Here is a 25,475-nt window from a genome sequence, read left to right as displayed (position 1 = left end):
ATCAAATACCACTAAAGAGGGGACAGGACATGTGATCAGTACTGGAGTCTCTGCTCCTGTGCCTGCTGTGCTCTTCTCACAGGTGTGTGAAACTGAACAATTCCCAAACAGTGCTTGTACAAGGTCACAGGAGCTTACAGTCTATGTCACCCCCTGTGTCCCCTCCTCCTCATAGATTGTAAGCTCTTGTGTTCATTGTACAAGCATTGTCATCTCCTGTGTCTCCTCCTCCTCATAGATTGTAAGTTCTTGTTACCATTGTACAAGCACTGTCACCTCCTGTGTCATCCTCCTTTTCCATAGATTGTAAGCTCTTGGGCCATTGTACAAGCATTGTCACCTCCTGTCCTCCCCTCCTCCTCATAGATTGTAAGCTCTTGTTACCATTGTACAAGCGCTGTCACCTCCTGTGTCCTCCTCCTCATAGAGTGTAAGCTCTTGTGACCATTGTACAAGCACTGTCACCTCCTCTGTCCCCTCCTCCTCATAGATTGTAAGCTCTTGTGACCATTGTACAAGCACTGTCACCTCCTGTGCCCTCCTCCTCCTCATAGATTGTAAGCTCTTGTGACCATTGTACAAGCACTGTCATCTCCTGGGTCCCCTCCTCATAGATTGTAAGCTCCTGTGACTATTGAACAAGCATTGTCACCTCCTGTGTCTCCTCCTCCTCATAGATTGCAAGCTCTTGTGACCATTGTACAAGCATTGTCACCGCCAGTGCCCCTCCTCCTCATAGATTGTAAGCTCTTGTGACCATTGTCACATATACAGCCCTAGCAACTCTTGAGACCCCCTGACTACTTGCCAGCATAAATCTATCTAAAGAGCCATAATTCCCATCACTAATTCTGCCCCCAACACTGGTTGGCTGAGCATCAGGTAACAGTGTCCCATAAAATGTCCCCTAATAAAGTCTCCCCATTAATTCTCCCCGAACACAGTACACTATTAAAACTTCACCAAATGTCACACAATGGCCCCTAATAAAAGTACCCCCTACACAGTCCCCTTAGGCTACATTCACATGAACGTGTGCCCGCCGTTGATGCCCGGAAGAGGAGGAGGGGGTGAGGGCTGCTCGCCCCTACCCCTTTCCGTAAGGCGCTGCTACTTTACTGTTACTTTATTAAATATTTTAGCACACTATTTGGGGAAAAATACATTTTTTCTTATTTTTCCACCTCTAAAACCTAGCTGCGTCTTATGGTCCAGTGCGTCTTATAGTCCGAAAAATACGGTATACGTAAGGCTAATTCAGTGACCAATAATCCATTATGGTTTGTTAAAAAGCCGGATGGTTCTTACCGAATGTTGTTGGATCTCAGGAGATTTAATAAGTGTACTCCCAATGTAGCACCTATTGTCGCAGATACACCTGATATTATGTCAAGATTGAATGCAAAGGCAAAGTTTTTTTCTGTGTTGGATATCAGTAATGGTTTTTTCAGTATCCAAATAGAAAGGAGTTGTCAGTACAAATTTGCTTTTACGTTTTTGGATGAACAATATGTGTGTTGCAGATTGCCACAAGGGGCGCACTTATCACCGAGTGTATTTCATCGGGCGTTGGCCAAAGTGTTGTCAAAGTTTTCTCGGCCTGATTGTATACTACAGTATGTGGATGATATCTTGTTGGCAACTGAAACAAGAGAATTGCATCTGATTTTGTTAGCTGAATTGTTTGAGTTGTTACATGAGGCTGGATTGAAGTTAAATCCAAAAAAGGTCAAGATGTTACAAAGTGAGGTTAAATATCTTGGAGTTTTGATCAGTGCAGGCAAAAGAAAACCATTACAGGAAAGGATAGAATGTATTATTTCACTTCCTATTCCTACATCATTCAAATCTTTGAGACAATTTTTAGGACTTGTCAATTTTTCCAGAGAGTTCATTGAGGGCTTTGCTGAAAAAGCAAAACCATTATATGATTTATTGAAGAATAATGATGATGATGATGACTCTTTTGGACCCTGGGGAGAGGAGCAACAAAAATCATTTGAAAAGTTGAAGCTTGACTTGCAAATGGCACCAGCTTTAGCTACTGTCATGCCTTCCAAACCATTCGCTCTACAGGTTCATACCTCAGAGATAGCAATCTCAGCAGTTTTACTGCAACTGCGAGGTAAATGTTGGTGAATACTGGGGTACTTCTCCAAACTTCTCTCACCTGTTGAGAAGGGTTTTGAAATCTGTGCTAGGCATTTGGTAGGTGTACATTTTGCTGTCAAAGCAACTGAACACATTGTTGGGTTCAATAAAATTACATTACAGACTCCCCATTCTACTTTAAAACTTCTTCTTGAAAGGAACATTCCAGGTGTGTCAAATCAGAGATTTGCACATTGGTTGTTGTCTTTATCACCAAAACAGATAAAAGTAGATCATAAGGCTAAGTATGTACTTCCTCAATTGATGCAATATGAGGGACAGTCACATGAGTGTATGCATACATTTCAAGAAGAAATCTCCTCTCTTTTCAGAAGAGAAGCAGAGATAACAGATGAAACTGTGTTTGTTGATGGTTCAAGATTCTGTTCAGGGGGACAGTATTATACAGGGTATGCTATTTGGTATCCTGAAAGGAATTATGCAATTCAACACAGGTTACCAGCGCATTATTTTGCCCAAAGAGCAGAATTGGAAGCTGTAAAAATGTTATTGGAAATTGATAAAAAGGAAAACAGAAGTCCACTGGTGATCTATAGTGATAGTTCATATGTTGTACGATCACTTACAGATTATCTACCAGTTTGGAAGAAAAGAGGTTTTGTAGATTCCTCCAACAAAGTGTTAGCTCACAGTGACACATTGCAATCTATTTTTGATTTAGCATCTAAGAATCCTAATGGTTATGCTGTAGTTAAAGTTCAAAAGAAGCAGCTTTGACAGGAGAAAAGGTAATTGAAACAGAGACCTGCAAAGTCTTGCCGGCTAGGAAGACGGACACAAATGTGCCATCGTTCATAGAGGAACAAGCAAAGGATCCGTTCATTGCTGCCTCTAAGGTTAATATGACACATCCCTTTGTTTGTGAAAACGGTGTGTTATGTTATGACTCACAAGGCCATTTACGTCCAGTTGTGCCCAAACATTTGCAAGTTGAATTCACCCGTTATAATCATGAGAGTTTAGGTCACTTGGGTCAACAAAGATTGCTGGAAGTTCTCAAGGAGAAATTTTATTGGGACAAAATGGAAGACACTGTACAAGAAGTTGTTCAGTCATGTCTCATTTGTGCTCAAGTGAACCCAAGGCCTAAAGGACAGAAACCTCCACTTTTGAGAATTGCACCTGCAGATGGTCCATGGTCATCTCTTCAGATTGATTACATAGGTCCTTTACCATCAGGTAAACATGGTCTCAGGTATGCTCTAGTTGTGGTAGATGTGTTTTCAAAATGGGTTGAAGTTTTGCCTGTCAGGAAAGACGATGCTTTGTCTACAGCCAAAGTATTGATTAATCATGTGTTTTGTACTTGGGGGTTCCCAAAGTTGATTTCTTCTGACAGAGGAAGCCATTTTACTGGTAAAGTGATGCAAGCTGTATGTTCTATTCTAGGAATTAGGCAAAGATATCATGTGGCATATCATCCTCAATCCGCTGGAATTGTGGAAAGGATGAATAGAACAATCAAGACTAGAATAGCAAAGATGTTACTGGATAAAGGAAACACTTGGGTAGATGCTATACCGTTTGTACTCATGAGCATCAGAGGAACAGTTTCTTCTACAACTCAGTATACTCCATTTGAGTTAATGACAGGAAGGAAAATGTCATTGATTTACCCGCATGAACCATTTTTATCAACTCCACAGAAAGATGCAATAGCGAGGTCAAAGTGGTTGCAGTTATTGCAGGAGAACTTAAAAACAATTCTCCCACATGCAGCATCTCGCATGCAGCATATGGTACCACCTCACTCTTCCAAATTTGTGAAAGGAGCATTTGTTATGATCAAAACTTTTAGGAAGAGTGGACCTTGGGAGAGTAATTGGGAAGGTCCCTTTGAAATAATTGACACAATGGGACAAGTGATGATACAAGTACAAAGAACGTCAAACATGACAAAGAATGCTCGTAGACAGCAGAAATTTTGGGTACATGTAGATCAATGTAAATTGTTTGTTTCAAAGTAATGATACTGCTATTTTTGCAGGAACGAACTTCAATCAAAAAGACTTGTAATTTCTTTGGACAAAGAAATCAGAAGTTCCAAGGATCCATCCTAAGCAGAAGCCAGTCATCGAAAGAACATGAACTCCAATGAAAAAGACATGCATATTCTTTGGACAAAGAAAATAGAAGTTCGAGACATCCATCCTAAGCAGAAGCAAGTCATCCAAAGAAGACGCTTCATGATAGGAACAGCATTTTTGTTGATATGTTTCTCAGCTGTTGTTTATTCAGAACTTTTTGATCAATTTTCCTCAATGCAAGAACACTTACTTTCTTGGAGAACAAGAGAACTTCTCATTGATAATTTGCTGGAAGTACAAAATCTTAATAATTCCATTGATATTTTAGGAAATTTATGCATGGGTTATGATACAAAATGTTGCATGGAAATTAATTTCACACATAACACAGATATTGAATTTCACGTTAAGGCAGGACCTAAAACTAAATTCACTCAGTTACAGGGAACTTACACACACAACAATAAATCAGGAACATGGGAATGTTCACCTACAGATTTATTGTTTTGGTTTGTAAAAATAAAGGGTGATGAACCTGCCCAATGGACAGGCGACATTAAAAATGACATGACTGGTAGATCAAAAGATGAAGTCTGGGGTACAACACAAAGTTTTAGTAAAACTTTGCATCCTTCACTTTTGTCCAATATAAGAGGAAATGAGGATTGGATAAAAACGTGGAATTTCCAGATAACAAGAGAATCAGTTCAAGTGAGAATATCTTTTGTTTTCATCGTAACAAATTATATAGCACCCGAAGTAAGGGTTAGTCCTAATAATGTACACATTCAAAAGGGTACAACTCCATTAAGGTTACAATGTAATACTAAATTAGCATTATCACATGAATCTAAATTAACATGGACTAAGGATAATATATCATTAGGTACTTTTTTCAATGGTTCAATAAGTGAGATACATAAATGTCAGAATGGTAATGTTCAATGGTTTGATGAAAAGTTTGTATTTCATCAAGATAATCCATCTCCCAAGGATTCTGGGATATACCAATGTTGCATATCAATGATAAATAATTATCAACGTTGAAATACAGTTAATGTTAGTATCTGGTCAGCATTAGATAATGCTTGTAAAGAAGCTGAAATTAATCCATCTAGTCCCTTCCAGATCAATTATTTTCATTCAAGACCGTTATTGAGAAATGGTACATTTGAAACTATAATGTGGACATTTAATATATCAGATTGGAAAATCTCCACTAGGTATCCACAATGTAAGCAACATCTTGTAAATATGGAAGAAAGTATGGAACTTTGGTTTGGTCAACATGTTCCAAAAATTAGAAGGAAAAGACGAGGTATAGTGGAAGGAATTTTAGGAGGTATAGGTGCAATTGGAAGTGTGGTTAATACTATGGATATTAATTCATTGAAATCAGATTTGCAAAATATTGGTTACATTGGTGGTAGAGGAGTTAAAATTCAGAAGAGTTTAAATCCGCTTTTAGAAAAGATGGTTTCAAAAACAGCAGTTGTTTTAGGATCATCAGTGTCACATATTCAGGATGCAACATTAGCTTTAATAGAGAATGAACAAGAATCCCAGATATCCAGAGCATGTTTGGAAATACAAGTTGAATATTCTACCAATTTAAAATTAATAGCACAGGCATTACAGGGTGGAATAACTCCTCTTGGACTAGTTAAAAATCTACCAGAAAAGTATAATTTTAGCATTGAACATATAGATTTATGGGTAAACAAGTGGATTGGTTGTAAAGAAAATGTATGTGTTGGTACATCATTAGTCCCAATTGCAGGAATAGAACAAGTTCTAGTTCCAGTCACTGTTTTAGGTGTGCCTGTGAGTAACACACAGTTGCTTTACTATCATTTACAATATACAGACTTTTCTTTTAATGGCACTTATATAGAACAATTAGATGTATCTTCATGTTTACACTTTACTTCTAAAGTAATATGTTTACCTGGTCAAGATAAAGTAATTTATCATTCATGCTTTCACAATCACACATCATGCCAAGCTAGTATTGAGAATATACATAATATTCATGATTTAGTGACTCCGGTTAAAACAGGGAGAATTTGTTTTCAAGTTATGTCTGACATAGAACAGGTCACAGCATTGTATTCATCTTGTGTACATACTGAAAATTTAACTAGAGGCGTATATTGCATGGAAGGAAATATAAGAGAAATTTATGTGAATGGGGGAAATGTAAAAATTCCTATTCTGAATACTGAAAAGGTGAAATCTCTTCCTATACAGTTGAATCTTTCTCAAATAAATAATTTTCCTTGGCAAATGTGGACAGATGAAATTAGGAAAGATATAGGTTTATTGAACAGTTTAACAGAGCAGTTAAAAAAGGCAGAAGTTGAATTTAAACATAAACAAGGACAGTTACATGAAATTGAACATGAATACAATTCATTATCAGGAATTTCAATGTGGAATAAGTTCAAGAAGTCAATCAATATGTGGACAAATCTTTCTGTAAAGTCAGCAGTTGTGAATATTTTATCAAATCCGATAGTTATTATGTTTTTTATAGTTTTAGTATGCATTTTATACCAGGTTTTTGTAATGTGTAGAATAAGAAAGTTTTATAGTGAAATAAAACAAGAAATATCTAAGGGTGATATACTTATAAAAGAAATGTTTGGTAGGATACAGCATGTTAATCCAATCATGAATATAGAATCGGAAATGACAAGTATCAACAAACGTTAAAGTATGGTCTCTTGGTAATGTATGAGATACGAATGAGACATGAATGATGAATGAATCTTTTTAGAATAGAAGGTTATGATAAAATTGGTATTTAATCATAATCAGGGGGAAATGTAAAATATTAATATAATCAAAATGACTTTAGCATAGGGTGAGACCATATGATTACACGTCTATGATATTGTGTTATTCTTAAAAGTATTCATGTAGGATAAACATTCATTCAAGATGAACAAATATAAATTCATGATAGTATTATGTTATTATGTATTATTGTATGTATTATTATTGTATCAGTAGTAGAATGTAGGTTTATGTATAATATATAGATATGCTTTATATTGGGAATTATAGACATAATGAATGAGATAGTTGGGGATATTCCATTGTACATAAAGGCAGATGGTATATGGTCAGTGCCTTTGGTAAAATGCAAATTCCTTTATTGTTGTGAACTATTGTCATTTATCTTGACTTGTCATGGTACATTATGGTCTCAGAGTTCCCATGGAATACTGGTATCTGCCAGACGAGACAACCTTTATAATAACACATCTATATGTTAATAGCATATGTATATATAAGTTAATTAGTTAAGTTTACATATTTATGAACTAGAATGAGATCATCTATGGTCCTCAGATGGTATACGGACTAATATGAACCAATAGGAGATTGAGAATATTCACTTGGGAAATGTTAGTTTGTGTATAAAGAGTTACCATACTAGTGACTAAGGGGGAGATGGTGTGAGAGAGAGGGTGAGTAGGAGAGAGACATCATTGGACACCACCATCAGTCTTTTGTGTCTTTGTCTCCACTCAACACAAAGACTCTTCATTCTCTCAAGCTTGGCTCCACACCATATTTCCTTAATTTCATCTTTATTTAGTGTTTTGTAACCATATTTTTATTTATATTTTGCATCCAATTGTATATTGTTACTCTATTTTTATTGAAGTCCATTAAATGCTTTTTACTTTACATCTGGAACGAAGGATCGCTTCTGATTTTTTGAAACATTGCTCATCATCGTGGTTCCTAATTCTCAAATTAGGAATTGCAAGAAATATCTATTTATATTGATATTTAACAGCCTCTGTCTGATCCCTGGATACGGCTGTTACCACCATGGGCTCCCCATCCCTTATCCAGGGACTCATCCTACAGACACTTAGGGATTGCCCCAGGGAGAACCAGTACATCAGCCTCTCACATATTTCTTGCACACACCACCTGCTGGAGACCTGCCAGTCTGTAAGACAGCCCTCCGGTCCCCATACCAGGCACTGTGACATCATCGTGGCTAGGCCGCAACCGCCAGCCACTCCGTTATTCTGGGCCCCACCTGCCTCCAGGCCCCAAGAAAACACTAGGCCCCAGTGGGTGATGTTGCATGTATGTTAAGCATAAAGTAATAATATGTCACCCATTTCCAGCATCTACTGAATGTATACTATGCATTATACTCTGAGGCTGATGTTCACTCCTCCTGAAGGGGTAACTGTTTGCAATGGTGCCGCATATGTATGAACATACACATACACAGCCCAATTAATTCTATTTACGCCTCTGCGTCTGGACTTGTGACCCTTCTCCTATACTTCTGGGCTGGGCTTCTCCTATACGTCAAGCCCAGCCAATCACAGGTATGCCTACGGAGGACATGTCGGTGGCTGCAAGCTAAAAAATTTAAAAATCTTTCTCAAAGATTCATGGCGAATTGAAACGTGGCTCATGGTCATGTCAATAAAGGTTTATCACCTTCTTCACTACATCGGATGCTTTGGCCTTTTGTTATTTTGTGGTGGCTGCAATCTGCTATATTGGCTGCTTCAGCAGTCAATAAAGCAGATTGGTGCTTTTTCCTGAACACGGACCCAAATCCTCAACTGCAGCGCTTGTTTAGTCTCTGGATCAGCAAGAGAAGAAAGACTATTTGGAAATGATATGGATGCGATGGACATTTGTCTTTATTCAACCATATCTACTGTGACATTAGATATTATTCTATATAGTACACAAAGAGTATGCATCTCAGGAAGTAAGAGCTGATATTTTGTAATGCTAAGACTACTCAACCCTGAAATTTAAATTGTTTTGAATTTAGCACAATATCAATACAGTTTTGAAAGATACATATTTCTTCTCAGTAAACATATATCACATGATGTATAGTATTTTTATTCTCTCCTCTCTTCTCTCCTTTTGTCTGTATTTATAAGTAGATACACAACACAAAAGAAAAAAAAACACTTATACACTTACCTGCTAACATTAATGCTCTAACACAATCTGTTCTGCCTTGAATTGATGCTTTCATTAATGCTGTAAATCCATGAACATTTCTCTTCTCAAGGTCCAGGTCAGGAAAGTAATTCAATAAATAATTTGTGATTGTTATATGTCCTGCAGGAAATACAATTAAATAATTTACTAAGACTTGTGCAAAGAAAGAGGAAAGGAACTTTTACCATCAAAAGATCTTTCTGAGATGCAAGCAGCAAGTGATTACATTTGCGGTGCAAAGGAGAGGTCGGAGTCAGTGGGCCTACTGCCTCTGGGCTATAATGATTCCACAGACCAAGTGAAGGTTGGGTCGGTTAGTGGATGGTAGAAAGACAAATACAGACAGCCTCCTACTTAAGCACACCTGACTTACAGACGTCCTCTAGTTACAAATGGACCTCTGGATGTTGGTAATTTATGGTACTTTAGTTATAGGCAGTGGCGTAACTACAAAGAAATAGTGAAAAAACAAGAGCAGAGGACTGCTACTCGGGTAATAACGTCGGGAAAATGTGGAAAGAGGATATGTGAATAAGGTGCTCACCTTATTTGCAATAAACTATTGCATGCAACCCTTATAGAAGGGTAATCCAGGTAATGTTCTTGGATGCAGAAAAGATGATCGGTAAACAGCTGCTCCAGAGCTCCTGAGACCTGTTCCCTAAGTAAGGGCTGGTGAGTAGTAGAAACAAAGGAAATGGAAAAATATTTGGGGCTCTATATGGAGCGCTATACTGAATTGGTAGAGGGGAGGAGTAACATATAACACACTCCTGGATAATTTGGTAGTTATTTTATTCTCTAAATAAACGATTGGATTAAAATGTCCTCTAACACGTTTCGGGTCACGCAGGACCCTTTTTCAAACAATGGACTTAAAATATAAATACCCTACAAAAGAAAATAACAGAAAGTAACAATAAATAAATACCTCCCTGTTAGTGGTAAAACCATAACTATGACTTATGGAGAGGACAGTTGTACATTGCATGATCATTAAACAAGAATCGGTACAAATATAAATATAAATACATGAATAAAAATAGTTTCACGATAACACAGTGTTATATAAGAAATTTATAACCATGATTGAGGTGGAAGGCTAAAAAAGGAAACCTAAGACAACAATCGATAATTAAAGGAACATAGGAGGGCTATGTAAATATATATTATAACTAGAAACCTCAATGGTGATAGCTTATGAAGAAATAAATGCAAGATGCCTTATAAGTAGGTACAGAGGGGATAACTTATAACATTGTGGTATCTGGTTAACATTAGATGCTATTAGTGGCAACGTATAAATAAAGAGAAAGTACTTACATTGTACGACCTGGTTTTTTAAAGAAAGGCGCATAGTGGCGCCGGAACCCGGAACTGAGGCGCCGTAACAATAGAAACCGTCCGGCAATACTTACAGCGTTGCTAGGTAACTGACTGTCAGCTATTTAGAATGTTAGCAGACGATATAAAAGGGTAAGAAACGGGCCAGTACTAGAGAGTAATGGATAGATAATTTATATGCTGATTATAAGTTAAACTATATACATAGTATATAATATGGACGCAAATAAAAATATACACTAAAAAGAATAAGTACATTTTTAAAACATAGTGTAGCAAAATAGATGAAGACAAATAAATAGCAGATGTAAGTTGGAATATATACATACACGGGAGATAATAGATAATGATTGGTGAGAGATGATGTAATGATGACTAGAAAACGTTTTCCAAACTTTCATTCAAACCTGATGGAAAATTCCTTATAATTACAGTTGTGGTTAGTAGCAGCGTGCCTAGATACGCTGTGTAATGGAAAAACCTTTTTCTATGTTGTTTCAGTGTTTATTTAATCTTTCTCTAAGGGGTGTGAGAAAGTAAGAGGTGTTGTGTGGGAAAACCGCTATATGTCTTACAGGCAGATAAAATGCAGGTGGTAAAAGCCCTGTATTTGTCTGCAGTAACCCAAGGGTTAATGCAGACATATAGTAAGCAGGAATAGTCTGTTTGGTCCATGTTGGCCTAGCTAACCTGAACACATTGGTAATGTCCGTACTGGGCCTGCTTATTATGGAGTAGGGGTAGGCTGGTAGTCAGACTCCTACTCCACCCGGGCTTCGGTCCTGGGCTTTTGTATAGCACACAGGTGTGGTTCCCAGGCCTTGTTAGAGCCTGATATAATCTGCAGGCCAGAAGCAGTAGGAGAGGCACTACCTGGAGAGCTGAAGGCACAGAGCTAAGGAAACTGAGTGCCTCCTGTACTACTGCTGGCCCAGAGCTTGTGCCAGGCAGCCTGGTACCCGTATAGCTAAGATCTGATATTGTATTAGGCAGTGCCTAGCCAGGCAGGGTTTATTTTTGTGTTGCTTTATATGTGCCAAAACCAAGGCTGAATTTATGTTGTTTTTGAAGTGTGAATAAAACACTTTATTTGGACTTTAACACTGCATGTGTCCCTGCTTCCTGCACTACTATCAGACATCTACCTGAGCAATTTGATTACATACTTTGAGCTCCAATTCAAAAAGGTTTTGATGTTGAAAACCTCCTGTGTAACATTTAACGAAAATGTGTTTTTTCTATGTTCAATAGATTCACAGCATTTGCAGCGGTAGTGACCGCATCTAAAGCTCCCTACTGTACTTGGGAAAAAAGATAATGGCGATGATGGTTTGATTTTTTTTGAGTCAACTAGGTGCTAGGATATTTTTTAGAGTTCTGGACCTTCTAAAAGTAAGCCTTGGTTTATCCGGTATACTCTTATTAAGATAGGGATTGTGTTTAAGGATGCCCCAATGTTTTTGGAAGATCTTCCTAATGGTAACACTGTCTCTAGAGAAGGTAGAGATGAAGTTAAGGTTATAATTTGGATTATTGGTCGACGGATTGCCTTTCGCAGTGTTGATGTTGGATTCTTTGGATTTTCTGGAGGGCTCCAGGCACATGGCCTGATCCAGTAGGCCTGCCCTTGTGTAGGCATTCTTAATCAGCGATCTTGGATATCCTTTTTGCCTTAAAACGGTCAGTCAGGGTTTGACTCTGTTTAATATAGTCTGTATCATCTGTGCAGTTACATCTAACTCTTTTGTACTGACCATAAGGGATGTTCAGTAGCCATTTTTTGAAATGGCCAATGGTAAAGTCCAGGTAACTATTGCTGTCCACTTTTTTAAAGAATGTTTTTGTCTTGATGGCACCTTGTTCAGTGTGAAATACTAGTACATCAAGGAACTCCATATTGTTGGTTGCAAAATTGCTTGTAAAACCAAGGCCCCAAGTGTTGGAATTCAAATCCTTGACGAATTTGGTGGCTTCTTTAATAGTTCCAAATTATAAAAATATCATCGATGTATTGTTTGTAGACGATACAATTTTTGTACAGCTGATGTTTGTAAGTGCATAATTCCTCAAACAATCCAACATATAAATTGGTGAAACTGGGGGGAATTTGCTCCCCATCGCCGTACCCCTACGTTGGAGATAAATACGGTCAAGGAAAGAAAAGTAGTTATGTTCTAGTATAAATTTGATAGATCTGAGCAAAAAGGTTTTTTTGTGTTTGTAGCATCTGATCATCTCTGTCTAAAAAGGAGGAAACAGCATCAATACCCTGCTTGTGGGGTATATTAGTATACAGGGATGTAGCGTACTAAATAAATGGTTGTCCGTCCATGGGACCTGTAATATTGATCTTATCAGGTCTGACGTATCCAAGATGAAGGAAGTTAGTTTCCTAACGTACGGCTGCAAAAAAAAGGTCAACATAGTGGGAAAGATTAGTGGTAAGGGAATTAATGCCTGAAATAATTGGTCTACCCAGAGGGTTAGCACCGTTTTTATGAACTTTGGGGAGGTAGTAAAATATGGCGGTTGCGGGCTCTTCGACTTTCAAATAGGAGTATTCTTTTTTGTTTAATATTCCTAGGGCATATCCCTCATCTAGTAGTAAATTTAAAGCAATCTTGTAATGGTTTGTGGGGTTTGAATCCAATTTAATATAAAATTCCTCGTCTGAAAGGAGTCTTAGGGATTTTTTTGATATAATCTTCTCTATTGAGGATCACCACTCCCCCCCCCCCCACTTTGTCCACTGGTTTTATAACTAGATCATCATTGGATGCCAGATTCTTTAAGGCAGTGCATTCTTTATGGGTGAGATTATTCTTGAGTGGTCTGGTTGTTTTGTTAGCTTTGGCATGGAGATTTTCAAGATCAGTAACCACTAAGGTATAAAAAGTTTCGCTAAAATTGCCCTTATGGTGAGTAGGGTAAAAGGTGGATTTGGGTCTTAGGTCCGTATGTTTAATTGGCAGGTCTACTCTGTCAGTTAGAGTACTGTCTGTGGTAGTGATTCATTTATCTTTGCTCTCTTCGATAGAGAAATGTCGCTTCAGTGTAAGTTTGCGAATGAATTTGTTCAAATTGATAAATAATTTTCGAGAATTTTTGTTTCTAGATTGGATAGATTATGATTTGAGAGATTAAAAGTCTATCTTGACCAATTTATTCTCTATATTGTTATCCGATTCTGATGACCTGTTGGATTGAGTGTTTGTTGCTAATAGATTTTTTTTTTATTTTGGGGTCTCTACTAGTGAGTCCTCCTGAGAGGAGGGAGTTCCTGGATCTGCGTCTACCCCCCCCCCCCCCTACATCCTTGCTTTCTAAATTTTTTCTTTTTACCCCTAGAGGGGGGGCTATGTAAACCGTTTTCTTCATACAATTTGCATAATGGAGAAGAGGGGGTTGTGTTCACCTCCCTTGGTAATCCTAAAAAAGACATTGAATCGTTAGAGGAAGGTGCTTTGTGTATCTGAATTTGATCGACCAGGACTACCTTAGTGTGAAGTTTGGAAAGAGGAGTTCCATTGGGGAGTTCCTTTCTTTATTACTGGTATCATGTATAGTATTAATTGAATAGCTGGGAGAGGTATGTAAATTAGTTTCTTCCATTCTTTTAAATCTGGCAGAAGGTAAAATGGGCCTGGGTATGGTTTCTTGAATAGTACCTTGTTCACTTCTTAGGTATGTCGGTATTGTTTTACCGGGGATGTTAGTACCATGCTCTAGTGTAGGGATATGTCTGTCTGTTGCGTGGTTTGCCAGAATAGAACGGATTTGTGGGTCTCTAGTTTGTCTAAAAGTATGACTCGGAATAAAACCAGGATTATGTGTCTTCTTGGGCGGAACTGCATTATTATCGGTATTATCGGCCCCACAAACGAGTGAGGAGAGCCAGTATGTGTGTGTTCTTTATGTTTTTTATGCATATTTCTAGAATCTTATTTTGATTGGAGTTCTTACCATTAATTATGTTTTTGTTGTTCCCAGTAATATTTTTCTTTAGCCAGTATTTTACGTTATTTAGTTGGTAATCTCTACAATCCCTTTCTAATTTACCTAACTTTTTAGTGAGAATATCTTTTTCAAATCTCTCAAGAGTTAAAGGGAGGTCATTATTGTGTTTATGGTAAGTGGACGACTTCTGTACAATGATAAAAAAGAGGTAAATGTATATGCTCACTCACGTATATGTTTCCCAACTTGTTTGTAATCCAGCTTCGTACAGCTCCCGGTGCCCGGAATCAGGCTGTGCTGTCGGCCAGCCGAAATAGACTTTAGCTTTATTCCATAGTAATAAAAATGCAGGGTCACATATTGCACGTCCATATCCACTAGATCCATGCGTTTCGGACTATATAATTTAGTGTTTAGTCATGATCTCAGGTCATATAGCTTCTTTGTAAACGTATTCACTGTAAGGGACATGTTTTTGTCAGAGCAAATCTTTTCTCACTCAAACATTTCAGCAGGGAGATAGAATACTCATGTAGAATATTATCCCAAGGAAGGATCATTTTTAAAGGCTAGTTCTGGGTGTAGTCTTAGACCCCTTGGTATAATATTTTCTTTTACATATTTATCTAAAAACTATTTGTCGAGATGGTGTTGGGACTCGCTTTTAAGAGTCTTTTCAAGATCTGAAAAGAGTTTGTGGATAGTCTCTTCACAGATTCGGCTAAATTAGTGGGAGTTGTTCAGGGGATCTGAGGGTCCTGTGTGGCATAACTAGGAGAGGTTGGGCCCCATGGCAAACTTCTGCATGGGGCCCCCTTCCCCTGAAAAAATATATATACATATTTGTACAGACATGTTCATACAATTACACACATTTATATACACACTCTTCACACTCTTCTCCTTCTGCTTGTGCTCAGTAGCTGCTGGAGTGATTTTTTTTTCAATGTCCAGGGTGTCAGTTCCTGTGGTTTTGTATATCTCCCATTGCAAGTGCTTTTTTGTTGATAAATTAGATATCAAGAAATCTGTGTCAAATCCACGTCGTTGCTGGAGTGATTTTATTTCTCAAAGTCCAGGGTGTCAGTTCTTGTGGTTCAGTATACCCCCCATTTCAAGTGTTTTTTGTTGATAAAGTAAATATCAAGAATATGTGTCAAATCCACATAGTTTCTGGAGTGATTTTTGCTCCAATTCCAGGTTGTCCGTTTTGGGGGATCTGTATACCCCAAATTTCAGTTCTTTTTTGTTGCTGATGATAATAGCATGAAATCAATATGTCAGACAGAGAGGTGACAGGTGGAGCAGGCACAGGTCGCAGCACAGTAAGGGGACGTCGCGGCAGGGGTGACTATGAGGGCTGACAACTGCCAGTGTCATCTAGCGGCAGTGTGTTGATAAACAACCCAAAGGTTCTTGATTGGTTTACTAAGTCATCCACTGCCTCCCAAATGACATCTGACAACCCCAGAGTCCGTGGGTTTGTCAGATACAACTCTTAGTTGGCATGCCCCAGGAGTAGGTCAGCGGCCCTCACCTGCCCTCAACCAGCCTCTGTCCTGTTCATTTCCCTCAGCCAGAGATCTACTAGCTGGTCAGGGCTCAGTGCCACTATACAGCGAGGAGGAAATCTTTAAGGGACAGTCAGCAGCTGCTTGGCAGTGAAGAGGTGCGGCAGACATCCGCTGCTTCGTGCTGTAGGTGGTAGTGATGGAAATTACAGCTCTTCTTAGTGAACTGGCTCATTAGGCTCTGCTCACTAAGAAGAGCCAGCTCTTCTGGCACCTGAACGGCTCCATATTAAATAGGGAACGACCCATCACTAAATGGCACAGCTTTCATGTTTATTCATCATTATAAAAAAAAGATTTGTCCCTTCAGTAGTGGACACAATTCTACACTGAATATAACCAATACAAAACAGGCAAAGACATAATATTTTCAGTGAAACTGTATTGAATGATGCATGGGGTGTCTGTAATCTTCAGGAGAGGATTTTTTAAAATTCGTCTTAATTCAAAATTAATTCAAATTAATTTCAAACTTCAAATAAAATTTTTGCAATTCTGCATTTGAATAGCTGAATCTGAATGTGGAATGCAGTGCCTTCTGTGGGGAATTGCTCTGGAAGTTGACTGGTAGCAGTGCAGGAAGCAGGGACACACGCCGGTTTAAAGTCCAACTTAAGTGTTTTATGCACACTTGCAAAACAGAACACAAATTCAGCCTTGGCAAAAAAGTTACAAAAGTAATACCTGCCCGGCTAGGCGCTGTCTAATACATTTGACGGACCCTAGCTATCCGGGTACCAGGCTGCCTGGCACACGCTCTTGGCCAGCAGCAAGACAGGAGGCCCTCAGTTAACTTTGCTGTCAGAATGCAATCTCGCTTTCAGCTCTCCAGGTAGGGCCTCTCCTACTGCTTATGGCCTGCAGATTAAATCAGGCCCTAACGAGGCCTGTGACCCGCACCTGTGGGCTATACAAAAGCCCAGGACCGAAGCCTGGGTGGAGTAGGAGTCCCACTACCAGCCTACCCCTACTCCATAATAAGCTGGCCCAGTACGGACATTACAAATGTGTCTGTGTTGGCCTAGCTAACACAGACACATTTGTAATGTCCGTACTGGGCCAGCTTATTATGGACAGACTATTCCTGCTTGTCATGTCTGCATTAACCCTTGGCTTACTGCAGACAAACCCAGGGCTTTTACCACCTGCATTTCATCTGCCTGTAAGACAGATAGCGGTTTTCCCAAATGACATCTCTCACTTTCTCTACCCTCCTCCTCAGTTCAGACCCACCAGGGCGAACTCCTGACATTAAGCAATGCGTTCGGGACAAGGCATCCGCATTGCGCTGTAGCTTCCCGGCTCTGTGCTCCACTGTAAAGCTGAAATTTTGGAGGGACAAGAACCACCTAGTGACCCTGGCATTCTTCTCCTTAGTTCTACTCATCCAGGAGAGTGGTCAGTTATGAGACGGAACTGTCGTCCCAGCAAGTAGTATTGTAGGGACTCTAATGCCCACTTTATCGCCAGACATTCCTTCTCTAGGATACTGTAATTTTTTTCAGCTGGCGTGAGCTTCCTGCTCAGGTAGGTAATGGGGTATTCCTCGCCATTCACCTCCTGAGACAGAACAGCTCCCAGCCCTACATCTGACGCATCCGTCTGCACAATAAACTCTCTTTTGAAGTTTGGCGTAATGAGGATGGGAGATCCACACAACGCACACTTCAATGCCTGAAAAGCCCCTTCTGCTTGTTCATTCCACCGCACCATGACAGATCTTTTACCCTTCAGCAGGTCTGTCAAGGGAGGGGACACGGTGGCAAAGTTCGATATAAACCGTCTGTAGTACCCAACAATGCCCAGGAACGCCCTGACTAGTTTTGTGCTCACTGGTTGAGGCCAACCCTGTATAGCTTCAATCTTGTTGACCTGAGGTTTAATTATACCTCGACCGATCACATACCCCAAATAGTGTGTCTCCTCCATTCCTAGCGCACACTTCTTGGGGTTTGCGGTCAGGCCCGCTGCCCTTAGCGAGTTCACTACGGCCTGTACCTTGGCCAAGTGACTCTCCCAGTCTTGGCTATAGATGATAATATCATCCAGATAGGCTGAAGCGTATCTCCTATGTGGCTTTAACACTATGTCCATTAACCGTTGAAATGTAGCAGGGGCCCCATGAAGCCCAAACGGTAACACAACATAGTGAAAAAGGCCCTCAGGGGTAACAAAGACTGTCTTTTCTTTAGCCCTATCGGTCAGGGGTACCTGCCAGTATCCTTTAGTTAAATCTAATGTGGTGAAGTACCGAGCTCCCCCTAGTCTCTCAATAAGCTCGTCCACCTGGGGCATGGGATAGGCATCAAACTTAGACACCTCATTCAATTTTCTAAAATTGTTGCAAAATCGCAACGTCCCATCCGGTTTGGGAATTAGAACAATTGGACTTGCCCACTCACTTTTGGACTCCTCAATTACCCCTAGCTTCAGCATCTTCTGAACCTCCTCTGATATGGCTTGTCTACGAGCTTCAAGGACTCTGTCACTGAGCGAGGGGTAAAGGTAAGATTAAGGCCGTACAATGTCATGTTTAATTACAGATTAATTGCTCGGGTTTCCTCCGTCTAGGTTGACGTATCCTGTAGTTCACCTCTCCTACCTTCTCTAGCACCTCATATGGTCCTTGCCATTTAGCGAGAAACTTACTTTCTACAGTGGGGACTAGCACCAACACACGATCACCGGGATTAAAGCTCCTTACTTTTGCTGACCTGTTATAAATCCGGCTTTGAGTCCTCCATATGCTCTTTGACAATGGGCATGACGGCCGCCACCCTGTCCTGCATATCTGCGATATGGTCTATTACACTTTTGTGTGGGGTGGGCTCTTGTTCCCATGTCTCCTTGGCTATGTCCAGGAGACCCCTGGGATGTCTGCCATACACTAACTCAAACGGTGAGAACCCAGTAGAGGCTTGTGGGACCTCTCGGATGGCAAACATTAAATATGGCAACAGTACATCCCAGTCCTTCCCATCCTTGTTTACCACCTTTTCTAGCATACTCTTTAAAGTTTTGTTAAACCGTTCTACCAATCCATCCGTCTGAGGATGGTACACAGAGGTGCATAACTGTTTAATATTAAAGAGCCGACATAGCTCCTTGGTGACTTTTGACATAAAAGGAGTCCCCTGATCTGTGAGGATCTCCTTGGGAAGTCCCACCCGGCAGAACATGGCAAACAACTCCTTTGCAATTAGTTTCGCAGAGGTGTGCCGTAGTGGGATGGCCTCAGGATATCGCGTAACATAGTCCATGACTACCAGGATATGCTGATGCCCCCGAGCAGATTTAAACAAAGGACCGACCAAATCCATGGCGACCCTTTCAAAGGGTACCTCAATAATGGGCAGAGGTACCAACGGACTTCGGAAGTGTACCATGGGAGCATGCAATTGACAATCAGGGCAAGTTTCACAATACCTTTTTACCCTATCATACACTCCTGGCCAGTAAAAACGCTGCAAGATGCGTTCCAGAGTTTTTGTGGTATCTAGGTGCCCTCCCATCACATGCTTATGTGCAAGGTCTAACACCATCTGACGATATGGCTGAGGTACCATTAACTGCTCCCGGGTTTCACCGTGGACCTTATCAATGCTGTACAATAATTCCTGATTACAACTTATCCGCACCTGGGTGCTGAGGTACACCATTAATCTCTACCACATTTTCTCTGGCGCGGACCAGAGTGGGGTCCTGGAGTTGGGCAGTACCAAAGTTGTCACGGGATACTTCCAAATCAGACAACTGCGGTCCTGTCACTACGTCCTCAGTTTCGCCTGCCATAACATCTAAAGGAAACATTACACTTCCATCTTCAGAGTCTGGGTCATCAGGCTCGGCTTCAGAGATCTGACCAGACATCACAGGAGAACAACCCCCCAACTCTTGGTTTCCCCGCCATAGAGTCCAGAACATGGGGAAGTCCCGTCCCAAGATAAGGTCATGGGGCAAGTTCATGTCAAGTTCTTGACAACCGCGGCCTCATGTAGTGTCTCTCCACAAGAGGTCTGGAAGTTAATAACTGTGGTGGGGTAGTCCTTTACGTCCCCATGGATGCACAGGACACCAATTGTGCGCCCTGTGACTGTCTTGGGGTCTATGAGGGTCCTATTAATCAAGGTTACCCGACTGCCTGAGTCCAGCAGGGCCAACGCTGGATGCCCTGCCACAGTCACCCGGCACAGGTGGCGCTCATCAGCAGAGTCGGGGCTAGTAGCTGTGTAGACAGGGACAGCATAGAGAGAAACCCTTCTGGTGGAACTGCAGTCCATGGGCTCTGAGGAATTGGGGCAATGGGCAGCAATATGACCTGGCGCATGGCAGGTCCAACAGGCCTTAGGGCCCGCCTGGGTATAAGGGGCTTTCTTTGTTAGGGCTTGGGTGGCACAAAACCTCTCCAACAACCCCACCAGCGCCTCAGCATCAGACGGGTCCCCGTGTCCCACCCATTGTTGGATCTCACCCGGCAAGGCCCTCAGGAAACGGTCCAAAACAACCTTCTCGACCCTCTGGGCTGGGGTTGATGTCTCCGGCTGAAGCCACTTGCGGACCAAGTGAACAAGTTGGTGCATCTGCCCCCTCGGTGGTAGCGCCTCCTGGTATCTCCAGCTATTCACTCTTTGAGCGCGTAGATGCTGATCCACTCCTAGTCGGGCCAAGATCTCTGCCTTTACCTTTGAGTAGTCCCGGGCATCCTCCTCGCTCAGGTCATAGTATGCCTGCTGGGGATCAGCGACGAGGAAGGGGGCCAACACCTCTTACTTTCTCACACCTCTTATCGGGGTTTTGTGAGGAGAACACCTGGAGGGCCAACTGTGGTTGTTTACTAGGTTGCTGATACTGCCATAGGCCAATATGACATAGAGTCTACCAGAAGTACAAGTACGCCATCCAAAGGAGAACACTTTGAGAATGGTGAACTGGGTCTGAACACCCGTAACACCATTAACTGGTGTGACATAATTTTTAAAAAATTATATTTAATTAATTCCATGGTTTTTCTTAAAAGGTTCAGAGATGGCCACGAGCACAATGAGTTACGTGGGGCAGAGAACTCTGGGAAGAAGAAAGGAACATCGTGTCCGTGTCAAATCAAATTAGTTGATTTAGTAGGTGGTGGCCTACTTGAACAGCACTGTACCAACCCAGGTAGAGGATCCCCTGGACTACTGGGCGGCCAAACTTGATGTGTGGCTGCAACTTGCAGAGTTTTCAGTAGAGAAGCTGTCCTGCCTGGTCAGTAGTGTTGCATCAGAGCTAGTGTTTAGTGCAGCAGGGGCCATCATTACCCCAAGGAGTACCCGCTTGTCCACCTGTAATGTGGAGAGACTGACCTTTGTCAAGATGAATCAGGCATGGATCGGCCAGGATTTCAACACACCAATGCCTTATGCATCAGATTAGATCAGCCATGATGCCTCCCCCAAATGTTGAGAAAGGAGTCTGGGTTCTTACTACCTGCCTCAGCCACTAATCTGATGCTGTCACCCGCCTGATGCCACATATCTGTTGCTAGTTGCTCCATCTGCTTCCCACCATCTTTACCAGGGACTGGAATTGTCACCCACCTCTACACTCCTGCTGCCAGCACCTCCACACTCTGCCATTGTGCCACACTGTGGCCTACCATGTTGCTGCCACCTCCACAATCTCTCATTGTGGCACTCTGTGGCCTATCATGTTGCTTCCAGCTCCACATTCTGTCATTGGCCACTATGTGACTTACCATGTTGCTGCCACCTCCTCTTTCTGTCATTTTGCCATTGTGTGACCTCCTGCTGCTGCTGCCAGCTCCACTCTCTGTCATTGTGCCACTCTTTTACCTACTATGTTGATACAACCTCCACACTCTGTCATTGGCCACTCTGTGGCCTCTTGCTGCTGCCGCCACTTCCACCTTCTGTCAATTTGCCACTTTCTGACCTCCTGCTGCTGCTGTTGCTGCTGCTCCCGGCACCACCACACTCTGTCATTGTGGCACTCTGTGACCTCCTGCCGCTGCTGCCACCTCCACACTCTGTCATTGTGCCAATTTGTGCACTACTGTGTTGCTACCACCTCTACATTCTGTCATTGTGCAACTCTGTGGCCTGCTGCTTCTGCCTGCACCTCCACACTCTGTCATTGTACCAATTTGTGCCCTACCATGTTGCTGCCACCTCCACACTCTGTCATTGTGCCACTGTGCACTGTGTGACCACCTCCTGCTGCTGCCACCTCCACACTCTGCTGTGGCCTACCATGCATACCTCCCAACTTTTGGATAAGAGAAAGAGGGACAAAAGCCCCCCCCCCTTTTTCTAAACCACGCCCATTGTCCCACCCACAAGCATAGTATAATATCAACATTGACGGTCCCCACATAGTACAGTGCCCCTTACTTTGGCCACCCCTATGGACCCGTACAATATCCCCTAAAGCAAATCTGCAACATATAAAACCCCCTCTTTAATTTTATCCTCCCTTTACATTTAGTTTTCCACTTTTATTTATCTCCCCAAACTTACACATAATCCTATCTGTACTCCTACCCCCACCCCTCCTCACATGGTGTGGTCCCTGTTCTCTATCCTCCTCATAATGTAGCCTCCTGTCCTCCAGCCTTCTCCTTCAGCATCCTCCACCTGTCCTCCAGTCCCACAGTACCCTCCAGAATCCTCCTGTCCTCTGACCTCCCCCTCAAGCATCCTCCTGTCCTTCAGTCTCCTCCTCCTGTCCCCCAGCCTCCTCCTGTAGCCCCTGTCCTCCAGCCTCCTCCTGTAGCTTCCTGTCCCCCAGCCTCCTCCTCCTGTCCCCCAGCCTCCTCCTCCTGTCCCCCAGCCTTCATCTGTCCCCCAGCAGTCTCCACCTGTCCTTCTGTCCCCCAGCCTCCTCAAGCATCCTCCTGTCCCCCAGCCTCCTCCTGTAGCCTCCTGTCCTCCAGCCTCCTCCTGTAGCCTCCTGTCCTCCAGCCTTCTCCTTCAGCATCCTCCACCTGTCCTCCAGTCCCAAAGTCCCCTCCAGAATCCTCCTGTCCTCCGACCTCCCCCTCAAGCATCCTCCTGTCCTCCAGCCTCCTCCTCCTGTCCCCCAGCCTCCTCCTGTAGCCCCCTGTCCCCAGCCTCCTCCTCCTGTCCCCCAGCCTCCTCCTCCTGTCCTCCAGCCTCCATCTGTCCCCCAGCAGCCTCCACCTGTCCTCCTGTCCCCCAGCCTCCTCAAGCATCCTCCTGTCCTCCAGCCTCATCAAGCATCCTTCTGTTCTCCAGCCTCCACCTGTCCTTCAGCCTCCTTCTCCTGTCCTCCAGCATCCTCCTCCTGACCCCCAGCCTCCTCAAGTCTCCACCTGTCCTCCAGCCTCCACCTGTCCTTCAGCCTCCTCCTGTCCCCCAGCCTCCTCCTCCTGCTCTCCAGCCTCCTTCTGTCTCCCAGCCTACTCAAGCATCCTCCTGTCCTCAGCCTCCACCTGTCCTCCAGCATCCTCCTCCTGTCCCCAGCCTCCTCCTGTCCCCAGCCTCCACCTGTCCTCCAGCCTCCTCCTGTTCCCAGCCTCCTCCTCCTGTCCTCCAGCCTCCTCCTGTCTCCAGCCTCCTCCTGTTTCCCAGCAGCCTCCTCCTGTCCCCCAGCAGCCTCCTCCTGTCCCCCTGCAGCCTCCTCCTGTCCCCAGCCTCCACCTGTCCCGCAGCAGCCTCCTCCTGTCCCCCAGCAGCCTCCTCCTGTCCCCCTGCAGCCTCCTCCTGTCTCCCTGTGGCCTCCTCCTGCCCGCCAGCAGCCTCCTCCTGCCCACCAGCAGCCTCCAGCCCCCCTGTCCTCCTCCTGTGCCCCAGCCCCCCCTTTCCTCCTGTAGCCTCCAGCCTCCCTGTCCTCCTGTAGCTTCCAGCACCCCCTTCCTCCTCCTGTGCCCCAGCCCCCACTGTAGCCTCCAGCACCCCCCCCCCCGTCCTCTTCCTGTGCCCCAGCCCCCCTTTCTTCCTCCAGTAGCCTCCAGCCCCCCCTGTAGCCTCCAGCACCCCCCCTGTCCTCTTCCTGTGCCCCAGCCCCCCTTTCCTTCTCCAGTAGCCTCCAGCCCCCCCCTGTCCTCTTCCTGTGCCCCAGCCCCCCTTTCCTCCTCCAGTAGCCTCCAGCCCCCCCTGTAGCCTCCAGCACCCCCCCTGCCCTGATCCTGTGCCCCAGCCCCCCTGTCCTCCTGTAGCCTCCAGCCCCCCCTGTCCTCCAGTAGCTTCCAGCACCCCCTGTCCTCCTCCTGTGCCCCAGCCCCCACTGTAGCCTCCAGCACCCCCTGTCCTCTTCCTGGCCAGCCGGGGGCGGAGCTCGCTTCTCACATGATTGGTGCAGACATCATGTGAGGAGGTAGCAGGGGCTAGTCCCGCCTCCTCCCAGCCCCCATGCCTTGGCTGCTCTGCAGCTCTAAACTACGGGGGCTGGAGGAGGCGGGACAAAGCGGGGAAAGTGGGCGGGGCCCGGGACATTCTCTCCCCCTTCCGTGGCTGCGTGACAGAGCCCAAAAAACGGGACTGTCACGCTGAAAGTGGGATGGTTGGGAGGTATGACCATGTTGTGGCCACCACCACACTGTGTCAATGTGCCACTCTGTGGCCTACCATGTTGCTGCTACATCCACACTCTGTCATTGAGCCACTCTGTGGCCTCCTGCTGCTGCTGCCACCTCCACACTCTGTCATTGTGCCACTTTGTGGCCTACCATGTTGCTGCCATGTCCACTTTCTGTTATTGTGCCACTGTGTGGCCTACTGCTGCTGCTGTTGCTGCCAACTCCACTCTAGGTCATTGTGCCACTCTGTGGCCTACCATATTGCTTCCACCTGCACAATCTGTCATTGTGCCAATCTGTGGCCTACCATGTTGCTGCCACCTCCACACTCTGTCATTGTGACACTGTGTGGCCTCCTGCTGCTGCTGCTACCTCCACACTCTGTCATTGTGCCACTCTGTGGCCTGCTGCTGCTGGCACCTCCATACTCTGCCATTGTGCCACTCTGTGGCCTACCATGTTGCTGCCACATCCACTTTCTGTCATTGTACCACTGCGTGGCCTCCTGCTGCTGCTGCTGCCACCTCCATACTCTGTCATTGTACCACTCTGTGCACTACCATGTTGCTGCTATATCCACACCCTGTCATTTTGCCACTCTGTGGCCTCCTTCTGCCACCTCCACACTCTGTCATTGTGCCACTCTGGGCCCTAAAATGTTGCTGCCACCTCCACACTCTGCCATTGTGCCACTCTGGGCCCTACCATGTTGCTGCCACCTCCACACTCTGCCACTGTGCCACTCTGGGCCCTACCATGTTGCTGCAACCTCCACACTCTGTCATTGTGCCACTCTGTGGCCTACAATGTTGCTGCCACCTCCCCACTCTGCCATTGTTCTACTCTGGGCCCTACCATGTTGCT

The 25,475-nt window shown here is 43.6% G+C and overlaps 1 protein-coding gene across 1 annotated transcript in view; it reads right to left on the bottom strand.

The window, feature by feature from the left end:
* Window positions 1-25,475, bottom strand: part of ANKRD33B (ankyrin repeat domain 33B) — a 163,077-nt gene that overhangs the window by 73,534 nt on the left and 64,068 nt on the right. Inside the window, exon 4 of the mRNA XM_072153046.1 lies at window positions 9,183-9,323. Coding sequence (XP_072009147.1) covers window positions 9,183-9,323 — 141 coding nt within the window. The remainder of the gene's footprint in view (window positions 1-9,182; window positions 9,324-25,475) is intronic.

Source organism: Engystomops pustulosus, chromosome 5, assembly GCF_040894005.1.
Source record: "Engystomops pustulosus chromosome 5, aEngPut4.maternal, whole genome shotgun sequence".
In the NCBI taxonomy this organism is placed as follows: domain Eukaryota; kingdom Metazoa; phylum Chordata; class Amphibia; order Anura; family Leptodactylidae; genus Engystomops; species Engystomops pustulosus.
Note: the sequence above shows the minus strand (reverse complement) of the source record. Positions and strands in the feature narration are given on the sequence as shown.